The 20640-nt window shown below is 44.0% G+C and overlaps 1 protein-coding gene across 2 annotated transcripts in view; it reads right to left on the bottom strand.

Moving 5' to 3' along the window:
* Window positions 1-20640, bottom strand: part of LOC311579532 (uncharacterized protein) — a 461287-nt gene that overhangs the window by 14218 nt on the left and 426429 nt on the right. Inside the window, exons 5-7 of one of the 2 annotated variants that reach the window (XM_084750208.1) lie at window positions 15172-15451; window positions 6511-6566; window positions 4820-4943 (exon numbers count right to left, since the gene is read on the bottom strand). In XM_084750208.1, coding sequence (XP_084606334.1) covers window positions 4820-4943; window positions 6511-6566; window positions 15172-15259 — 268 coding nt within the window. In that variant the 5' untranslated portion in view covers window positions 15260-15451. Of the gene's footprint in view, window positions 1-4819; window positions 4944-6510; window positions 6567-15171; window positions 15452-20640 lie in introns of those variants that run through there. The other variant, XR_014773180.1, reaches the window with a different exon arrangement.

The raw sequence follows: 20640 nt of genomic DNA, 5'->3' as shown, positions 1-20640 counted from the left end.
ATTCAAAAAAATTTTTTTGAGAACCTGGAGTGACATCATCCTGGTAGTTTAGTTTTTATTCTATAACTGATGGGCACTGTCTTTGTCTATATTGCTGTAACAGATTGTTGAGACTAGACAATTAATAAAGAATAGAATTTGGTTTCTTATGGTTCTGAAGGATGGGAAATCCAGGACCAAACAGGCTGCATCTGACACGGGCCCTCTTGTTGCATCACCCCATAAAAGTAGGTATTCCAAAAAGGGAAAGAAACAGAGAGAGGAGGATAAAAAAAAGCCAAAGATAAAGGAAGAGGGATCAGGGTCGAGAACCACTGGCCTAGGCCCTGTCTTCCACAGGTTCTACCACTTCCCAAAAGCATCACCCTGAAGAAACACGGAAGTCACCCCCTTAGCAGGATCTACTTAGATGCTAACTAACCCTTTCCCACAATCTCTTCGAAGCTCCACCTTTCAACATGGCTGTGCTGGGAACTGCATTTGTGGCATGGGAATGGGAGGAGACGCGGATACCCACAGCTGGGATTTTAGGCAGGCCATGCGAAGGGACTGACCTTCATGTAATCTCCTCTGATGGGACACTGAGAACGGGGATATGCAACAATGGCCATGCATCTGTTGACACACACAGGGATGTGAGGACAATGGTTGTGGCCTTGGAATTAATTTGCTTTGCTGTTGCTGTTGCTGTTGCTGTTGCTGTTGCTGGCCTCAGCTTTGAAAGCAATCACCCTGTTTTCCTAGACAAAATGCAATTTTTTTCATATCTTTGTCCTCTGCTTGCTGCTCTCATTGCTTGCTATAAGTCTGGTTAAAAGTAGTTAGTAAAAACCACCCGAGTTCCCCACATAGTGTGCTGCCTTGAGATTTTCCCTGACAAGCCCACTGGCCCATGAGTTTAAATTCAGCCTTACTCCAAATTTCAGGATGCAGACAGAATGTAGCCAAACTCTTTGCAAGAATAAAACGTGAGTTACCCGTAGCTCCTTTTCCCAATACGGTTCTTACTCCCTTATGATACTTCGTGAGCGTAATCTTTAGTGCCCATATTCGGATCAGTATTCTGGCCATCCAAACTCTCACAGAGCGTTGCTTCCAACATCCCATGCCGTTTCCAGGCCACATCTCCAAACTTTCCCACAACTTTCCTACAGACCAGTTCTGAAGGCTTAAGGAACCGCACCATGAGGGTTATTATAGCAACAGCCCTATTTCCCTCTATCAGTTTTCTATATTAGTTATTTTTCTCAATGTTGTCACCAAATACCCGATAAAGGAAACTCAGGGGTAAAAGGAATGACATTAGTTCATGTTGTCAGTCCACTATGGAAGGAAGGGTATATTACAAGGACATCTCAATCCATAAAGATGAGAGTGTGTGGCTGGTGCTTCCTAAATTGTAGCCCACCAGAAACCAGAGGCCCTGGGGCAGAAGCAGCAAGGATAGTATAACCCCAGTGCTGTAATAGAACACCACAACAGAAGCAAATTATAAAAGAAAGTGTCTAATTGGGCTTATGGTTTCAGAGGACTAGAAGCCATGATGGCAGAAGAAAGGTGGGAACAGACGAAAGCTCACATCTTGATCCACGCATAGCGGACGAAGGAAGGTGCACTCAGAACAGAGGGAGTCTCTTCCCACCCCCAGTGACACACTTCTTCCAACAAGGCCACACCTCCTAACGTTTTCTGAATGATCTCACCCACTGGAGGACAAGTATTCAAACATATGAACCCATGGAGGCCGTTCTTATTCAAAATGCAGAGACACTTCAAATGCAAACCATAGAAATCTCTCTATCAACTAATTAAGGCCATAATTTCTACCAACTAGAGATGGAGTAGCATTTTGGACAAAAAAAAAAAAAGTTACCAACTGGTCTGCCTCTCCAACCCCAGTCTTTTTCTTTTCTTGTAGTCCTCCCACGGGTCCCTATTAGACTGGAAAAGCTCACTGTGCCATCAGCAGTATTTAACTTTCCTTTTTATTTTTACAGAGGCTCACAGTTCAGTTTGCCTTGAGTCTGCAAGGGGACTTTAAATCAGTGATAGACTGCTAAGATTATGGGGGACTCTTGAAGTTGGACGAAGTCTATTTTAGATCATGAAGTTTGGGGACAGAAGGTTGTAGTGTGGATATGAAACGTCCCCAGGGACCCTATTTTCAGGCTTAGTCCTTGGCCTGTGACGTTATTATGGGAGCTCTGTTATCTTTAGGAGGTAGGGCCTGGCTCTCAGAAGTGAGTCAGTGAAGGCCAGGCATTAAAGATTACATACAGCCCTGCGCCTAGCCCGTGTCTCTGCTTTCTGGTCACTCACTATGTGGGCAGCAGTAGCCATGTGGGTCCTCTGTTAGAGACAGGGTTTCCCTACTACTACAGACGGGGCCTCCCGTCCGAACCTCCCTTCCCGCCATAATGAGGTGGACTACCTAGACTCTAAGAGTCAAAATAAATCCTCCGTCCCTGAAACGGATTCTGCCAGTTATGTGCTCAAAATGACAAGAAAAGCAACGCAGCATTTATACCTTCCTTTATTTTGAAGTAACCTTAAACCCCAGGAAGGCTTTCAAATCATCTAGGAACCGGGGATGAGAGACAAGGAGTTGGTGTCTGTTCTAGATGCCTTCCTGTGCTGTTTGTTCTCAACGCCATGGCCAAAAGCAACTGCGGAAGGGAGGGCTTATCTCATCTTGCGTTGCTAGGTTACAATCTGTCAGTGAGAAGAAGCCTGGCAGGAACGGAAGCAGAAACCAGGAAGAAGATTTCTGACCTGCTCACAGGCTCATGCTCCGCTAGCTTTCCTATACGGCCTAGACCTGCTTGCCTAGGGATGGAGCTGCCCACTGTGGACTAGGCTCACCACATAAATTTCTGATCAACGCAATTCTTCCCAGACACAGCCGCAGGCTAATCTGATTTGGGCATCCCTTCACTTAAGGTCCCCTGTTTCCAGGCGATTCTACGGTGTGCCAAGTTAAATGAAAACTAGCCAACGCAGTACCTGATCACTAGTCATCTATACCTGTCCAGCCCCTCAAAATTCCCAGCTAGTCTCAATCTTGTGGTGTCTACTCTCTTTCCTTTTTCCCTTTACCTCTTTATCAGGGGAATTTTCAAATGTTTTCATATACATGATTGTGGAGCCAAACAAAATGTGTTCTTGGTCTAGATCTTTCTAAAACTTAGCTTTTTCTTTGGGGCATGGGGCTAGGTCCAAATAGGGAAGCAAACACAGATCTATTCCTTTGTCAACTCTTCCAAGACTCAATGCAAAGTGAGGAGGCCCAGGTAGAGCCTTCCAGGTGCGCGCTCACTCTCCCCCCCCCCACCCCCATCCCCCCCTATCCCCCCATCCCCCCATCCCCCCCCCACTCCTCTCATTCTCCCTCCATCCTGAACACAGTGGTTCTACCTAACAGCATACGGTTCCAGATTTGTCTTGTTCTGGTGTGACCTCTGTCCATCTTTTCACCAGAACTGTGCATCTGATGCCTTGTGTCCACGTACATGAATAAAGAGAGATGCAAGGCACGTGGCAAATATCAAGGATAGGTGAAAATACAGGGCGCAAATATTTCACAATGCCACCCATTAATAGCATGTGCACGAATTTTAGCACCATTAAAAAAAGAAAGAAAGAAAAAAATCAAATGGAGTGCTTTGTATCCAAAAAGAGATCTGGTCTCAGTAACCAAGGAAATTTTTAAGCTGGCAAATTACACTTTCTTATTTTCTTTGATTCCCCAACAAGGGTCTCAGCTCTGATCAAAGCCGTATTTTTCTGAACAGCAACTGGCGTATCCTTAAAGGTATAATTAGCTACCATAGTAACTATAAATTATAATCTTTCTCTGACTTTCCAGACAACCTAAATAAAATGCCATCACTTTCCCCCTACAATTAATACTCCCTGAAGAAATATCTAAGTGTCATGATCTATTGCTAAACATGGAGCTAGCAAGGCAACAACTCGCTCACTCCGAGCAGCAGTTGCAGAGATCACAGGTTCTCTGACTTTAGCAAAGTGCACGGCTGCCCAACCTGAAGGAGCAAGAGGGACCAACTAAGGGCCTGGGAGAGTCCCAGGGGAGGACCGGTTGATAAAGTCTTATTCATGTGTTTACAAAAGAGAGATGGAGAACAGCAAAATGCTTTACGGTGAGTTCTTGTGGTTATGGTTACTCTGAATCACAGGCCTTGGTCTATCTAGCTTTGCTCCTCTGAGAAGTCACTGCCAATTTTCAGGGACATTTATAAAGATTAATTATAACTGCAAGGGAGCAAGGAACAAAGTCCCCGTTTCTAGAGCCTCTGGAAGTGTTTCTTAGGCAGTGGCCTAAATCTTCTCATTCATTCATGATGACCTGGGGTGGGGCGGGGGGTAGAACGCACCATTCCCTCTAAGAGTGTGGGGAACGTACAGAGTAGAGTCAAGCTGGGTTTTTTTTTTTCAAGGATGTTATAAGGACTGAAAAGCTTTCCCTTAGAAATATTCCAGAGCAATATATGGGTCCAGGTTTATCTTGCTCTGGTGAAACCTTGGTCCAGCCTTTCCCCAGGACTATGCATCCGATGCATTGTGTTCACATCCCATAATTGCTGATAGGATTGATCCAGCTAAGAACCAGATACAGGAAAACTAGGAGAGAGAGGAATGAGTGGAGGCTCACAGCAACGAGACAGGGATGACTGCGATCAGGAAACAGGGCCAGCCTGAGGCAGGGAGGAGGGTAGCATGGATTTGGATGATATGGATGGCCTGAAGAATGAAGTGAGCTTGGGAAGGCGTCTGGTGCCATAGGAAGTAATGGTCCAACCTGGGATGCTTCCAGCCGTGATGAGGATGGGGTCCAGTTTTCTTACTGTTGGCCAACGCAGGTTTTGATGTTGGAAAGCGGCTGAGGAAGAGTACCCTGGATGTGACGGCGATGCTTTGCAGACCTGAGTGGGAGAAATAGAAAGGCCATGGCTGCAGTTCACTCTGGCTACTTTGATTGTCTCTGGCATGGTAGTTACCATTCTATAGAGTTATTACTCAATTATTAATTAATTAATTGTTTATTGCTTGTTGTCTCTCTTACCCAACCCGTAAAAGTAGAGATATTGCTTGCCTAGCTCAAGTTCTCGTCCCTGGGGTGAAAACTTCATGGTCTTCAGGAAACACCTTGAAAGAGCATCATTCATCCTCTATATAAATCCATGCGAGTGTTGAAATGACCAAATATGATAAATAAAACTAGATGAAGAGGAGGAATGCTAACTGTTCAAAGAAACATGTTTTTCCAATTTGAGGGAAAAAAAACTGAAGTGACAAGAAACAAAGTAGCCAATAATAGATAGGGACACTGAGTATCTCTGCCTGGAATAAGCAGTTTTGCAGAAGACAATGGAAATAACATTTAAAAAAGCAATTAGAAAAGGAAAAATGCTCTCTGCCAGAACAGGGTAAGCAATTACTCAATAGTTCCTACCCTGCAAATAAGTCTGGCACAGATATTGGGCCAGAAAGCCGAAGATGAGGCTCCAATGTTATAGAGAGTTTTGGGTGACTGTTCAGGCAATAAACCATCTAAGTCAATTTGTTCATTTTGGAAGCTGCTAACCCGCACTGCTGGTTCACTCAGAAATTTAAGTTTTATTCCTTTATGCCCCAGTCTCTGAGGGGCACTGAAGGCCAGGTAGTATAGTTTTACAATCAAGGTTAGTTGATTAGAGGGTAAGATCTTTTTAGATCAAGATAAAGAAGTTAAGTTATTAGAGTTGAGATAGGATAAATATTGAATTTCATTCAGAAATTTAGATGCAACAAGACAGGAAAGACATTTACTTCAAGCTGGACAAATACAAATAGGCAAACCACTATGAATGTAAGATTTATAGAGCTCATGATTGTCACATGGTTCTCCCTGCTGTATGTAGTTTGTTTTATATATGTATAATAAAATAAATGTATTTTTAAAAAGAAAAGGAAAGATAATTGACCTCATCTCTTTATCTTAGAACCTGTGAGTGTGGACAAGATAGAGGTGGGGAAACACCTCAGTGGTAGACTCTTGCCTAGAATGTACCATGTTCTGGGTTAAATGCCCAGCACAATGACAAAGGATGTTGCCATGATACTGGCTCAGCTTGAGGGGACCCTCAGGAGATGCCGGTATTTTTACAGATAACAGTCATTCCACTATCTCCTCCTGTTACTCAAACATGTCAATCAAGTATGTGGCCAGTAGGAACTGAGTACCGCTTCATAAGTGACAAAGTCTTGACCATGCCTGCCCTGTCTCACACATACTAATTTCCTCCTTTGTCAGTCTACATCATGTTTTCCTTTTTTTATTTTAAATATTTCATTGTCAGAGGTTGAATATACTCAAGATGTATAATACGATGGTTCGATATGAGTGTATATTGTGATATGCAGGTTACTCCCAGAAATTTAAAACAGAACCTATTAACTATTATCTATATCCTACACCTCAAGCACATCCAGAGAAAATTAAATCACTACCTTAGATATATCTGCATCCTCCTGTTTATTGAAACAGTTGTCATAGTAGTCAAGATCTAGAAAGAACCAAATGAAAGACTCCATCACCACCCATGACCTCATAATTAGACTCCCAGAACTTCCTCATTGATCGCTCTGAGTTTGTCCTTTGACCACTGCTCGCCATTCCGTGACAGCTAGTGATTTACTCTTTATAAATGAGTTGGACTTTTTAAATTCATGACACAGAAGGACAACCACTATATCACTGGCTCTCAATCTGTGGGTCACAAACCCTTGGAAGTGTTTCCTAAGACCATCTGCATATCAAATATTTACATTATGATTCATGACAGTAACTAAAGTACAGTTATGAACCAGCAACAAAATTAATTTTATGGTTGGGGTTCACAACAACGTGAGGAATTTTCTTAAAGGGCCGCAGCATTAAGAAAGTTGAAAACCACTGGACTATTTGACAAACAACTTTCCCTTTACAAAGTGATAGACAGCTGTATCCATGCTGTTGCAAGGATAAGTGTTGACTCTATTATATATATATATATATATATATATATATATATATATATCACTAATTTTTCTCTATCCATTTACCCATCAGAATGCATTTAGAGTGTTTCCATGTTTTGGCTACTGTGACTAATGTTTCAGTGAACATGGGGATGTAAATGTGTCTGAGATACTGATTTCATTTCCTGTGAATATGCATTAAATGTGAAATTGAGATGATAATTATGTTTTTAATTTTGGTGGGTAAGTTGCATATTATTTTTCACAATGTATTACTAAATGACATGTAAAAGGACTTCTTTTCTTTACACAGTTGTCAAAAGATATTTTCCCTTGTCCCTTTTTCATAATATTCATTCTCTCGAGTGTGAAAATTATATTTATTTATTTATTTATTTATTTATTATACTGGGTTATACACTAAATACATTGTTGCAGCCCTGGTATCATTATCATCATCATCGTTATTATTATTCTGAGACAGGGTCTCCTTAAATTAATCAGGATGGCTACGCAGCTTACTCTGGCACAGGCAGGCTTTGAATTTATAATCCTGTCTCATCTCCCAATACAGCTGGGATTACGGGTCAGCACCATCAACCCGGCTTATGCAATCATATGTCATTATGGTTTCAATTTGTATCCTTGGTGGTTACTGGTGCTGAACACCTTTTGGTATATAAAATGAACATTTGAACCATCTGCTCACACTCTTATAGTGGCATGTTTTACTATAGAGTTATATGAAGTCTGTATATTTTCAATAAGACCCTCTTGTGAGAAGTACGTTTTGCAGTATTGTCATCCATGCTGTAGGCTGGCCCTCACCTCACGCCAGTATTTGGCTCTGGTGATGCCTGGAATGAGCCATCAATGTCCGCGGATGAAGTCTTCCAGAGAGATGTTCCCTCAGAGGATTCCTAGTAGCAAGGTCCCGGTGGCTGCAGCTGCTTCCTGGGATGTTGCCGCGTGACACAGGTGATGGGTGGCCTTAGGTGCTACCACACAGGAAAAGTGAATTGATACATCAGTGTCTTGAGTTTCTCCAGTGGATCTCCCTACTGACTGGAAATAGGAGAGTAGTTGTTGACTTTAGTTCTCCGGGCAATGTGCCACTCAGCTTCCTTAATTCCACTAAAACAACACATTCTTAAACCTGACTTCTCTCTTGGTCCAACTGGTGCCTTATTCTTCACCATGTCTCTCTATTTGGCAATTTGTATCAGAATGATTTGCATTGTGTCAGGGCACATTTGACTCCTTGTAAGAAAGATACTTTAAAAGGAAATGTTTCTTTATGCCCTGATTTGAAAGGCCAAGGGTTTGAGGAATTTAATAGATACAGGCAGTTGGGGACTGGTGTTAAGGACAAGTCAAATTTACAAAGGGATAAAGTGTAGAGTTTTCAAAATGCCCGTTTCTGCATATAGGCTGAGGCCCAATATCTTTCACTTGTAACTTGTTTTAGCAAACTACCAGCATTTAATTATTAGTTTGCTGAATGACCACACCAGACCATTCATTGTAACATGACAGGCCCTGAAGGGAGTAGTCAGTAATTTGAAACAGTAACCATGGGTTTTGTCTCAAAAATTAATACTTGTAGCATGACCAGAATGGCAGGATTCCACCAATCAAAACGTAGAAGAAACTCCATGGTACCAATAAAAGCAACGACTGTTCTGGCCTATGGCAGATTACAATTACTGCTATTTATTAACCCCAGCCATTTGTAGAGGTGTTATCATCATCTCCATCACTGCATGATCTGGACAATAAACAGGAGCTAACACTGCAAGCACACACAGTTCCACAGATTTTTTTTCATAGATGATTTTTCTCATTCCATCTCCAGTGTGATGTTATTGATATTTCAATGGTAAAGATGAAAGTTCAAGAATCAGAAAACTACCAATAGGGACAGGTGAGGGTGGAGTTAAGGTTTGAAAAGAGACTTTTCTAACTCAGATATCAATAATCATAATGGCTCTAACAAACTCTTAGAGGTTAATATAGCGGATTGGTTCTGATGCAACTTGAGAAAGCAATGGTTTATCAACTGGGTCTGGCCAAAGTCTTCATTTTGCACATTTGAAAAAAGAAAAGACCTTGTTAGTTCTAGTCTTACTTATAAACCAGGAGCTGCATCTGGCCCAGGCAGCAGAGGCATTTTAAAGGGCTTGTAAAGAATGTTCTAGAATTATAACAATTGCTGCCATTTGTCACAGACATCTTACCTGGCACGTCTGCAATGGCAGCAGCCAGGTTGCCTCCATGGAACCTAGAAGCTCTCTCATCCAGGTTTAGTAATTTACATAATCACACCTAGTGTCTTCTAATGCAGGTGATGTGGACTCAACTATAGAGGGACATCATGACTAAAATAAGCCAGTTATAATGGCACAGCCACCCCTGACAGTGACTGACCAAGGTACTGTCATATAGCACAACTGCAGTAGTACCACAGGCACTCCAATAATTTTGTCTGTCTGTGTGTCTTTCTCTAGCTCTATGTCTCTCTCTCTCTCTCTCTCTCTCTCTCTCTCTCTCTCTCTCTCTCTCCTTCCCTCCCTCCCACTGTGCATGCAAGTTTGGATCCCTGTGAAGGCCGGATGTCAGCCTTGGATGTCAGTCTCTAGATCTGTGCACTACTTTTATTCATGTCTTAATAGCCCAGGGAAGGCCACGTAGGCTAGGCTGGCTGGCCAGGAGACCCAGCAATCTGCTTGTGCTCATTTCCTTTAAATGCACACTATCATGCTTGGCTTTTTTTTACATAACTTCTTGGGATCAAGCTAATGTCCTCACACTTATGTGCTAAGTCCTTTACTGACTGAGTTCTCTCTCAAGCCCCTCTCTCTGTTGATTTAAAGGCACATTGTAGTGAGAACATACTCCCTTCCTCAGCAATGCCCAGGTGTGGCATCTGGAGCAGCTCCAGCCCTCTTAAGACACTGGTAGCCTTGACAACCACCGAAGAGGAAGGGAAGAGGAAACCAGGGGGCCGTGGAAGCTTAGACTTGATAATGTTGGGTCATTAAAACCAAAGAACTTCTATGCGAGATTCTTTGTTTTCTGAATTAAATCAGGCAAATAAGGGGTTTTGATTGTTTAGATTGCTTAAGCTTTTTATGTATAGTGTGTATTGTGCGTATGCACACACATGCAGTTGTGCACATGCATCATATGTGAATGTCATAAGACAATTTAGAAGGTTAATCCTTACATCTGCTGAGGCGCAGGGTCTCTTGATATTTTGCTATGCTGTTTACTCCATGACAGCTGGTCCCCGGGCCTCTGACAACTACTCTGTCCCTGCCTCCCACCGTTCAGTAGGAGTGTTAGGGTTACAGATGCAGGCCTTGCATCCTACTTTTTATGTGGGTTCCTGGGATTCCAGGCATCGGAGTCAGGTGGTCATGCTTGCGTGGTTAAAGTTTTTACTCACTGAGTCATCTCATTGGCCCTGTTTTGTTTGCTTTTGTTTTTGTTTTGGCGGGGTGCTGTTTGTTTGGTTTTGGCCTGTAGCTCAAAACTTCTCAAGAAGTTTATTATTTCTATCTGCTCATCTGGAAAATGGAGCTAAAAAGAAGGTAGGTCCTCACCAACATTCACATGTGTACATCCTCATGCACGCACACGCGAACACACACACATTTATGTACAAAGCTGCATAGCATAAGCAATAACTTAAGGTGTGACTAGGGGCAGGACTGCTGGCACTCTTGTGGGCCAAGTGGAAGCTGGCAAAGTCATGTCCTTCTTTGGCAGATATTTGTTGGGTTCTCTCTCTCTCTCTCTCTCTCTCTCTCTCTCTCTCTCTCTCTCTCTCTCTCTCTCCTTGTTTCAATTCTTCAACTCAGTCTCTAGTGTCAGTGAGATTCCTCAGTTCACCTTGCTTCAAGGTAGCCCACATTTAGTAAACTCCATCTGCCAGGTGCCCAAGGCCAGGTGGACAGCAACAGGAAAGTTCCGTATAAAGAGAGTGCAGCGGATGCACCCCCCCCCAGCCCTTGCCTGTTGCTTGAATGCCCAAATGACAAGACAGACAGATGCCCCCACCCGGAAGTGCTGGGCCACTAAGTTAAGTGTGGCTTAACTCCCGAAAGAAGCCCAAGTGTTACTCCATTTTAGTTTATTTTCTCCTGGGCTTCTTTCTTTCCTGTTGCTGTAGTAAAGCTCCGTGACCGAGGGCAACTTGTGGGATGCGTGAGTGTATTTCAGTTTGGAGTTGCAGAGGGATAAGAGTCCATGTTGATCGAAAGCAGGACAGCAAGGGCAGGCTTGGCTGCAGGACCAGGAAGTCCGCTGAGAGAGGAAGGGAGAAGTGGGACCAGGTTATAAACAACACTCAAGTCCCGCCCTGCTGATGTATGTCCTCCTCCCAAAGGTTCTGGAACTTTCCCAAAACACATCTACCAACTGGGGAATCAATTTTCCAGACCCACATTTTTTCAGACAATCTCCCTTTCCTCAGCACGCGGCCGTGGCAAATACGATCATTCGAGTAAATGCCTCAAGGGACCTGAGATATTAAGGAAGTTTATGCTCTGAAAGGCATTTTTTTCTCCCTCCCTCCATCACCTCCATCCATTTTTATTTCTGCCAACACTCCGTGATCACCTAGTCCGAGCATTTAGGTACTGGAACTTAGGTGACTAAATGCAAGAGGCTTGGGTCTCAGACCTCAAGTTGCACAGAGCCCATCTGAAAGTGCAGATGGAATCCAGGTCCAGGAAGCCTGCCTTTTCTTCTCAGTTCCATCCCACCCTCTCTGGGAGCTATCATAAGCATCCGGATGGCTGAACATATTCTATATACCCTCATAGCTCAGTCCTCCTTAGGCCATCACATAGTTGACATCTCACTCGAGGAGCGGATAACCAAAGTTTCTGGTGTGAGGCCAGAAAGGATTGGCACCAAGACAGTGACCCTGAGTATCTCCATGGTCTGCTGTCTCCTCTCAAGCAAGACAGTCAGGCAGAGGCCTGAGTAGAGGAAGAAATGAGAGCGCAGCAGGCCTCCAGACACCACAGTATTTATAGCCCACCTCCCATTGCTCTGAGGCTCTTCACATAGCCTCAATAACTGCTTGCTAAATTGGGGGAGGGTCATAGGACAATGCAGGCAGATCAACAGCCTCACAGAGCTCAAGGATGCACAAATGACTCCTTCTGAGCCATTTTGCACGGGGACCAGCAAAGTCCCTGGCTGCATCTCTCAGGACAGCACTCCATCCTGCCGTTCTTGCACAGCTCAGGGGAAAGGAGCAGAGCCTCTCCCCAACAGGTTCCCAGCCTGTGGCCTTGCAGTCTATGAGGCAATGAGAGCGTGAGGATTAGCTGTGGCGCTCCTCCCTAGGTTCCTCACTATTTGCCAGTCACACTTCCTACTGCCGCTGAAACTGAAATAATGCAACGGGAGGAACAGAGCAGTCTGCGTCAGAACCCAAAGGGAGCCATGTGGGTGGCCCAGGTCCCACCTATGGAGAGGTTCAATTAACCTGCCCTTTACTCTCACTTTCCCACACCCACACGCATGCACATCATATGAAATGAAGTCTCTCCTCGCCATTACTTTATTGCTTGACTTTAAACTCAAGTGCCTCAGCCGTCTTGGAACACGCCCCTCCCGTGGTCTCGGCAGCTTCTGCCACTCAGCCGTCACTTTACATTCTTCACAGATCTTCAGCCTGCCCCGTGGAACTTGACCCTGGGCTGCTTTATTCAGCCGAGCCTTTGTTTCTATGCAGCATCAGAAATCCTGAGCTCAGAGACCTGCTTGGGGCTGACCCAGGAGTGTTGGCCAGGAAAGATCTCAGCAGTGGGATGGAGCCGGTTAGAGGTCACAGAGTGGCTGACTAGAGAGCCAAGGTCTTGAAGGAAAACAACTTCCAGACCCTTCCAGCAGGATAAGATAAGGACCACCCACCAGCGGTACCCAGAGCTGTTTGCCAAAATGGGGTTCCTCAGCCACGTGTGTCTGGATCATTAGAAGGCCTGGTTAGAAGACACACTCTTCAGAGTCCTACTGTCAGAGTAAGAAATCAGTGTCTGCACTTTTAAATGATTCGTTTTTATTTTATGTATATGGGTATTTCTGCTTGCTGTGTGCCAATGTACCATGCACATGCCTAGTGTCTAAGGGAGACAGAGAATTCCCTGGAATTGGAGTTGTGAGCCACCATGTGGGCTCTAGGAACTGAACTTGGGTACTCTGTAAGAGCAGAGGTGTGTTGAACTGATGAGCCATCTCTCCCATCTCTAGTACCTACTTTTAAATAACGATTATCTTGGTAATATGTAAACCTCAAGAAATTACAGTTTGAAGATCATGTACATGATAATAGTTCTTCCCAGTAGCAATGCTACTGAAAATTATGAACATGCTCATCATATGAAGGAATACCTAATTTTGATCAGCTAAGAAGGAATGGTGAGCATTTGAGAAAACTTGTCTTCCTGGCTTCGGTGTTCATGCCTCTGTCGGCTCAGTGCTCGTAGACCTTGCCTCTCTGTTCCTTGCTGGCTAAATTTCCTCCAAGCTAAGGACTCTGCAGGAATTGAGTGGTCTATATGCCTGATCCCGTGGAATCCCATTGGTATCCCATTGGAAAGATGATGAGTATGAGACCATGACATATTAGACTGGGAATTGAAGGGAGGACAGTGGAAACAGAGGACCCAGTTAGATGATATGTACAAAGCATCCTGGGCACCACCAGACACACCATAGATGTTCAACACACAATAATGTCTTTAGGATTTGACGTTAACAAAATCCTGTCTCAATGTTGCCTATTACATTGTAGCATAAAACAAATGTTTCTTCCCCTTTATAGTAGAGACGTAGTACATCTGATGATTTTTCTCATCTGTTCATTCAACAAATATGTATCGATCTCAGCTGTAGTAAAGGATTAAAAAAGTCACTGAGGTAACCATGGTATCGATCAGAATTATGGTCTTGAGAGAGTTATAGACAAGTTATGCCACAGTTGATGATGGAACATACCACTCCTGCAAGTATTACAGACGGAAAAGGAAACCAAAGTGTCCCAAGCTTGCAAAGAACAGGAGTAAGGGATGACTCAAGAAAAGAATAAGCATGACAGAGCAATGAGAAGAAAGGTTGAAGTTAGGGGGAGCTAGTCCATGAAAGACCACAGAAGTCGTGGCTTCATTTATTTACCTTAAGGGAATCACTTACATGTTTATGGATACCTATGCTGACGCTAAGATAGAGAAAGAATTCAGTATTAACCATAAATGGGGACTCCAGGCAGAAGCTGATGCAGTAATGCATCATGGGAAGGGATGGTGCTGCCGGAGGAAGTAAATAAAGACAGATAGACTCCAGGCTTTTTATGGAGCAGAAATTAAAGAACCTTCAACTCGCAGGCCCAGGAGGCTGGTGGTGGAGAGGGAAGCAGTAATTTGGACTGGGGCGATTTAGTTCCCTGATGGCTGATCGGAATGAAAATTCACACTTTCTCATGAATCTCTGGTTAAGACTGACCTATGCTGACACAAGCAGATGGCGTATTTAACAGTGTCACTTTGGCAAATCAACCATTTTGCCAGTTGAGCTTCTTAACTCTCAAACCATAGTCTCGCAAATTCTAGAAAGTTGACTTGGAATTTTTTTTACAAGCTCATTTACATCTTCATGTGCAATAACGGGCTTCAGCCACTTGATGGCCACATTTCAAAGTCCTCAACCTTACTTCCCCAAGTCAGTTGGACAGTTCTCTATCTAGTCCATCCATCACCTCTGGGACTAAATAGATAGATTCTTTTATTAATCGGTAGGATTTCCCTAAGCACATCTGATATGCAAGAGGTCATTACTAAAAAAAAAAAGTATTTAACAGATGACAAAACTAAAGGCTATGGTGTAGATGAGAACATAGTTTCCATCTATTCAGAATAATTGTAGCTTTGTTCTGTTTAATGCCATTAAAATTCAGATAGTGGTTTTTCTAAACCATGAAAAGATGTGTTCCAAAGATTCACTGCTGAGAGAAGTAATAGGATTAACTAGACTAGCCGTGATCTATAGAAGAAAAGGACATCCACAGGAACCTAAGGAAAAGACACACTGGGCATTACCGGTGAAAGAGCATTTTCTCAGAAGCATCCCAAGACTCACCAACAGAGGCATCCTTAGATGAGCACGAGGCTTTGTATCCAAATGGTCTTCGATGACAAGTACATTTGGAGCGGGATTTTAGTCTCATATGACTAACTCTGCAGTCTATGGAGCGTTCTGCTCTGGTTCCCTGCTCATCAAGTACACTCCTGATCAGAATGTGGGTCTCCAGGCAAGTCCGTCTTCAGGGAGAGAACATTTCCTTCCTGCCTTTGAAAATTCTTTTAACCTTCTGTCAGCCGTCTCTCACTGCAAACATACTGCCTTCCCACTCAGTTTTCTGCAGGAAGAAAATGTTTGAACAGATGCATCTCAGACATTTCCACTAGTAATTTCATCCTGTAAATCAATTTTACAAGTCAGCCTAATGAGCTCAGATCTTTTATGGTACACCAGGAACACCCGGGTCTGTAGGTCTGAGGGTCCTTCACCAAGGTGCTCGTTTGGCCTGGTCGATTTTTTTTTCTTTGTGAGGAATACAGCTTGACAGTTTTATCTACTGGTGACTCCACCACTAGTGTCAGATGTAAGCATGTACGCTTGGAGAAACAGTGTCAGCCGGGGCTGAGTTCAAGCACTGACAAAACTCAAGTCCAGTTGGGAGAGGAAAAGAAGATGTTTCAAAAAGAAACTCAACAGTTCAATGAATGCAGAAGGAGCAAGCAGCGCAATAGTCACACTCTAAAATTGTGCCATTTGCTATCATCAATAAGTTGGTAACGGCACATATGTTATCACAAAGAAATATTGATAGTGCTTTACCACTTTATGTCTCTGTGGCAGCATGTCCTACAGTTTTCACTGCAATATTTTGATTACTTTTTTTTTTAAGAGAGTGGCTTTGCAACATTACTTTTCAAGGAGAAAAATCACAAATGGATTCCAGCCTTTCTTGTTATATGATTTTATTGTTGACGGTTTAGGAAAATGCCCTGTGCTGCTCATAATCGGAAATGCCTCTTTTTCTAATGTTTTCAGAGCTGGACATTTCCCTCTAAGCACTGCTTTGGCTGAACCCTACAGGTCTCAATGGCATGTGTTTCGTTCTTATATTGTTGCTGAGGTTAAACTTCTAAAAAATTAAATTCCTTTTTTTGGAAAATACAATATATATATATATGTATATATATATATATATACACATACATGAGTGCATGTTCCTATGTGTATGAAGTGTATGTGTGTATGTCTGTGTGTGTGTATGCGTGTGTGAAATGCATGTGAGGAAACCAGAGGAGGCATCAAGTGTCCTCTTCTATCACTCTCTGCCCTGTTTCTCTGAGACAAGGTCTCTCAGTAAGACTGCAGCTCAAGTTTCTGTGGTAGGCTGGCAGCTCACAAGGTGTGGCATGGACAGACTGACACATAAAATAAACACAATCGTTACAGAAAGAAGAGCACCAATATGGCAACCCCAAGAGTGTTACCATTCCAAAGGCCTGCTTGCAAGGTCAGCCCTTGGCTGGTCTCTGAAGGTCCCTCCCCATTCTGGTGTTGATGGATGGTATCTGGAACTCTTGGTGACAGCAGCATGCCTTCCGCTGTGCGCCTGCTCTCTCCTGGCAGTCTGAGATTCAGGTCCATGAAAGGAAGATGGAGTCTCTGTACTCTCTGTCCCCAGTGAAAGCCTGGTCGCTGAGTCCTTTTGACCTTCAAACAGCAACTACTGCCTTCTCGTTACAAAGAGATTTTCTCTAGCCACCCAGCATGACTGGTGTGAGCTCGTGCTTTGAAAGACGTTTGCGATCTTAAACAGTATCTGCTTCCTTATGATCTCTAAGGCTGCTTATCAGTGCTAGCTGACATTGCTCCCAAATTTATTGGACATTGCAAATAAATTTGAGTTCCAGCTTGCCTGGGAAGACTTACCCAGGATACATATTGAATTTCTGTCAAGATTTTTCGAAACCATCGAAGTGTTCCATTGTATGCGGAGTCATGCTAGGAATAGTGCTGAGCTCTTGTAGAGAAACTGTGTGTGGGGTCGAAAATGGAGAAGATGCAAACAAGGGTCAAATAAGGGCGTAGAATTCTCCTTTATTGAAATTCTGGCCTGGAGTGACTACTATGACACACTTATTTTATAGCCTGGGCCTATTTATTCTGACACATGATTGAACAGGCTCATAGGACAATAGTAAGAAAAACAACACTGTAGGAGACTGAGTGAAGCCACTGGCTACAACAGCAAAGCAGGATGATGATATCATGGCTGTGTCCCAGACAACAGAGTTGGAAAAGATGTATGACTAGAAATTAAAAAAAAAAAAAAAAAGGCAAGGACCAAAACTACTCAAGAAGCCAATCTGCCATCAAGTTCCAAGAGCGTGTACAGAAATAACAGAGGTAGCAAATAGAAATGCCTGTGAGGCAAACAGGAGACGAGATGCGCGGAAGAAGCCGACATCAAATGATGAGAGACGAGTCGGCGAAGGCATCTCAGTGGGTAAAGCATCACTGGGCAAGCATTGGCACCTGAGTTCACAGCCCCAGAATGCACAGAAGAACGAGCACGGCAGCGTGCATCTGTAACCCTGGCATTATGGGAAAGAGACAGGAGGATCTCTGGAGCTTACAGGCCACCGAATCTAGCAAATCGGTGAGATCTAAGTACTTGAAAAACAAGGTGGAGAGCAACGATGGAAGGAGACACTAGGTGTCAACCTCTTACCTCCACATCTGCTCCCATGTGTGTGCAAAAGGGAGTGTTGGGGGAGAGGGAGAGGGAGAGAGAGACAGAAAGAGAGACAGAGACAGAGACAGACAGACAGACAGACAGACAGACAGACAGACAGACAGACATGAGGGGGTTTGGGGTGAGGGACAGAGAGAAAGTATATGACCCAGGGCATCTTCCCTAAACGTTCCTTTGATTGCAACAGCTTCAATAACACAACGGATGGAGCGTGGCTCCAGTTTAAAGGTTGGATCCAGGATTGAATGGTAGGATATGTTTATCTGTCTTCATCACTCTCCTTGGGCAGCATCAGCTCAGACAGTGGTGCTGGTGCTGCCTAAAGCAGTGTCTCTCTCTATCCAAACTCTAGCCATCACTCTGGATTCAGGGTCTTATCTTATGGGAACAGTCACATCGAGTGTTAAACCAAAAAAAAAAAAAAAGCCTAAGGGGCTGTGTTATTTCCTCTTCCTTGCAAACACAAAAATACGAGCTAGTTTCTAATGCTTAAAACCAAAACACTGTTATTAACTTGTCCTCTCGATTGAAAGGAGGAAATGGTGTGAGATGGATGTGACTCGAGAGGGAGCTGAATGGAAGGAAGACAGCAGGAGATCAAATCCGAGGAGCTGACGTGGGCCTTAGCTGAGAAGTCGGTCAGGGGGAGCACAGTGATCTTTACGTTCTTGTATTTATATGAGCCAGAGAGGATTAAAGCCAGCACACAACATACACATGCCTATCCCCGCCTCTCTCGCAGCTTGCATTTGTGTAGAGGTTAATGAGTGGTGACCCCTGTACCATTGTGTCTGGGTTCACTACGTGGCCACCCTGTGAAATAGAGGGGAAAGGGATTAGGAACTGCAATATATGGAGGAGATGGACGCTGGCTCCTGGATCTGTCCAGGAGGAATGTGAATCCATGTCTCTCTGTGACAGAGCCTCACTTCTTGGTCCAGAGGTATGGGCGAAAGATGTTGACATCACACCTTTCCCTGCAGCTTCTGTCAATCATCCTTAGCCTAATGAGCACCACAGGGACTGTATGGGATGCCAGGCTCTTCTTCAAGAGCAAACAAATCCCTCCCCCTTGACTATCATTTATCACTAATGCTTTATCTGAAGGTTAGAGCTGGGGTAAACATAGCAAGACTTAGGAGAAATACAAAAGAATTTTAAATCCAGGATTTTCTGGTTAATCAGTAACTGCTGGAGCCCTAGATAAATTAAAAAGAAAAAAAAAAGGCTAGGGCTGAGGCAGTAGCTCAGTGGCCAAGTGTTTGTCTATTATATAGAAGGCTCAGGATTCCATTTTCAGAACTGCAAAAAGGAAAGAAGAGCATGTGACACACACACAAAATCATCTACATGAACAAAAGCCCAGATCACCTCGCCCCAAGAGATTATAAGAAAAAGGAAAAGGCCAGGGGAGACTTGTTAATAGAGAGGACACAGTCTCTAATTAATTTCTGAGAGTTTGGGAGGAAATCACTTTGTAGGCTGCCCCCCACAAAACCCTAGGGGCCCTGGGTCAGAGGTGACTTGGTGGTTTGACAAGAGCAGGTCTTGTCCAAGCGTGGTCACCAGGCTAGTGTCACTCAGGCACTTGTTAAAGTCAGTCTCTTGAGCCTCCACGAGGCCCACTGAATCAGACACTTGAAGCAGGAACCAGTGTTCTGCTTTATTGGGTACTCTAGGTAGTGATGCTGAACACCAGAGTTTGACAACCACAGATGAAGACGAAGGGACCTGAACTGAACTGCCAAATTTTTTTGTCCATGTCTGCATACCTTCAAAGACTGTGACACATGGGACAGCTGAGTAGAGACTTGCGGAGACGGTCACAAGTTCTCCTCCATCAGGATGTGAGCAGAGGTGTCGTGGGGATGACTCGGTCAGTCGCATACTTGCTCTTCAAGAGTAAGGAGTTGGGCCTGATCTGCAGATCCCCCATGGAGAGCCAGGCACTGGGGCACTGTCTTGTAATCCCAGCTCCGTGAGGGACAGAACTATGTCCCCTAGGACTTATTTGCTAGTCAGTCTGGCTGATGAGCTTCAGGATACTTAGGAACCTTGTATCACAGAAGATGGATGGCTGGGCCGTGGCGGTGCACACCTGTTACACCAGCACTTGGGAGGCAGAGGCAGCTGGATCTCTGAGTTCAAGGCCAGCCTGGTCTATAGAGTGAGTTCCCATGTCTTTAAAAAAAAAGGGGGGGTGGGGGTGGGGATGGTGTTCCTAGGGGACAACATGCAGATTTTTACTCTAGTTCCATATAGACCGAACACATGTGCATGCACACCAACTGAACTGTGCTGTGCTGGTAGAGAAACATGCACACACACACACACACACACACACACACACACACACACACACACACACATGAACTCACACATTAAGGAAGTAGTGAAGCAGAAAACCCCAGTCACAGGCCTGGTGTAGGCAGCAGCAGGTGGGATTTCAGAGGCTTCTGCAGTACCCGAGACATTAATAATGAGCTAATGCAAGACATGTCTGAGGGCCACAGCAAGAGGTGGTAGACCAGGAGCACAGGCAAGATGAACACCATAGAAGATTAAAGCAAGACACACGGTTAGACTTGTGGTACCTTTATGGAGCTGGCTAGCACAGGCAATGTCCAGCAGGTATCAGATCCCAGTGTATGTGGACTCTTTCATCCTCTACCGTAAGCCACGCACCATCCCCCAGGCACTCAGATGTCATCAGAGGAGATGATCCAGCAGAAGGAAAAGGAATAAAAAGGCTAAGAATACTTCCCAATAATCTC

Source organism: Acomys minous, assembly GCF_964271855.1.
Source record: "Acomys minous genome assembly, chromosome: 12".
In the NCBI taxonomy this organism is placed as follows: Eukaryota; Metazoa; Chordata; class Mammalia; order Rodentia; family Muridae; genus Acomys; species Acomys minous.
This window is presented reverse-complemented; position numbering and strand designations above follow the sequence as displayed.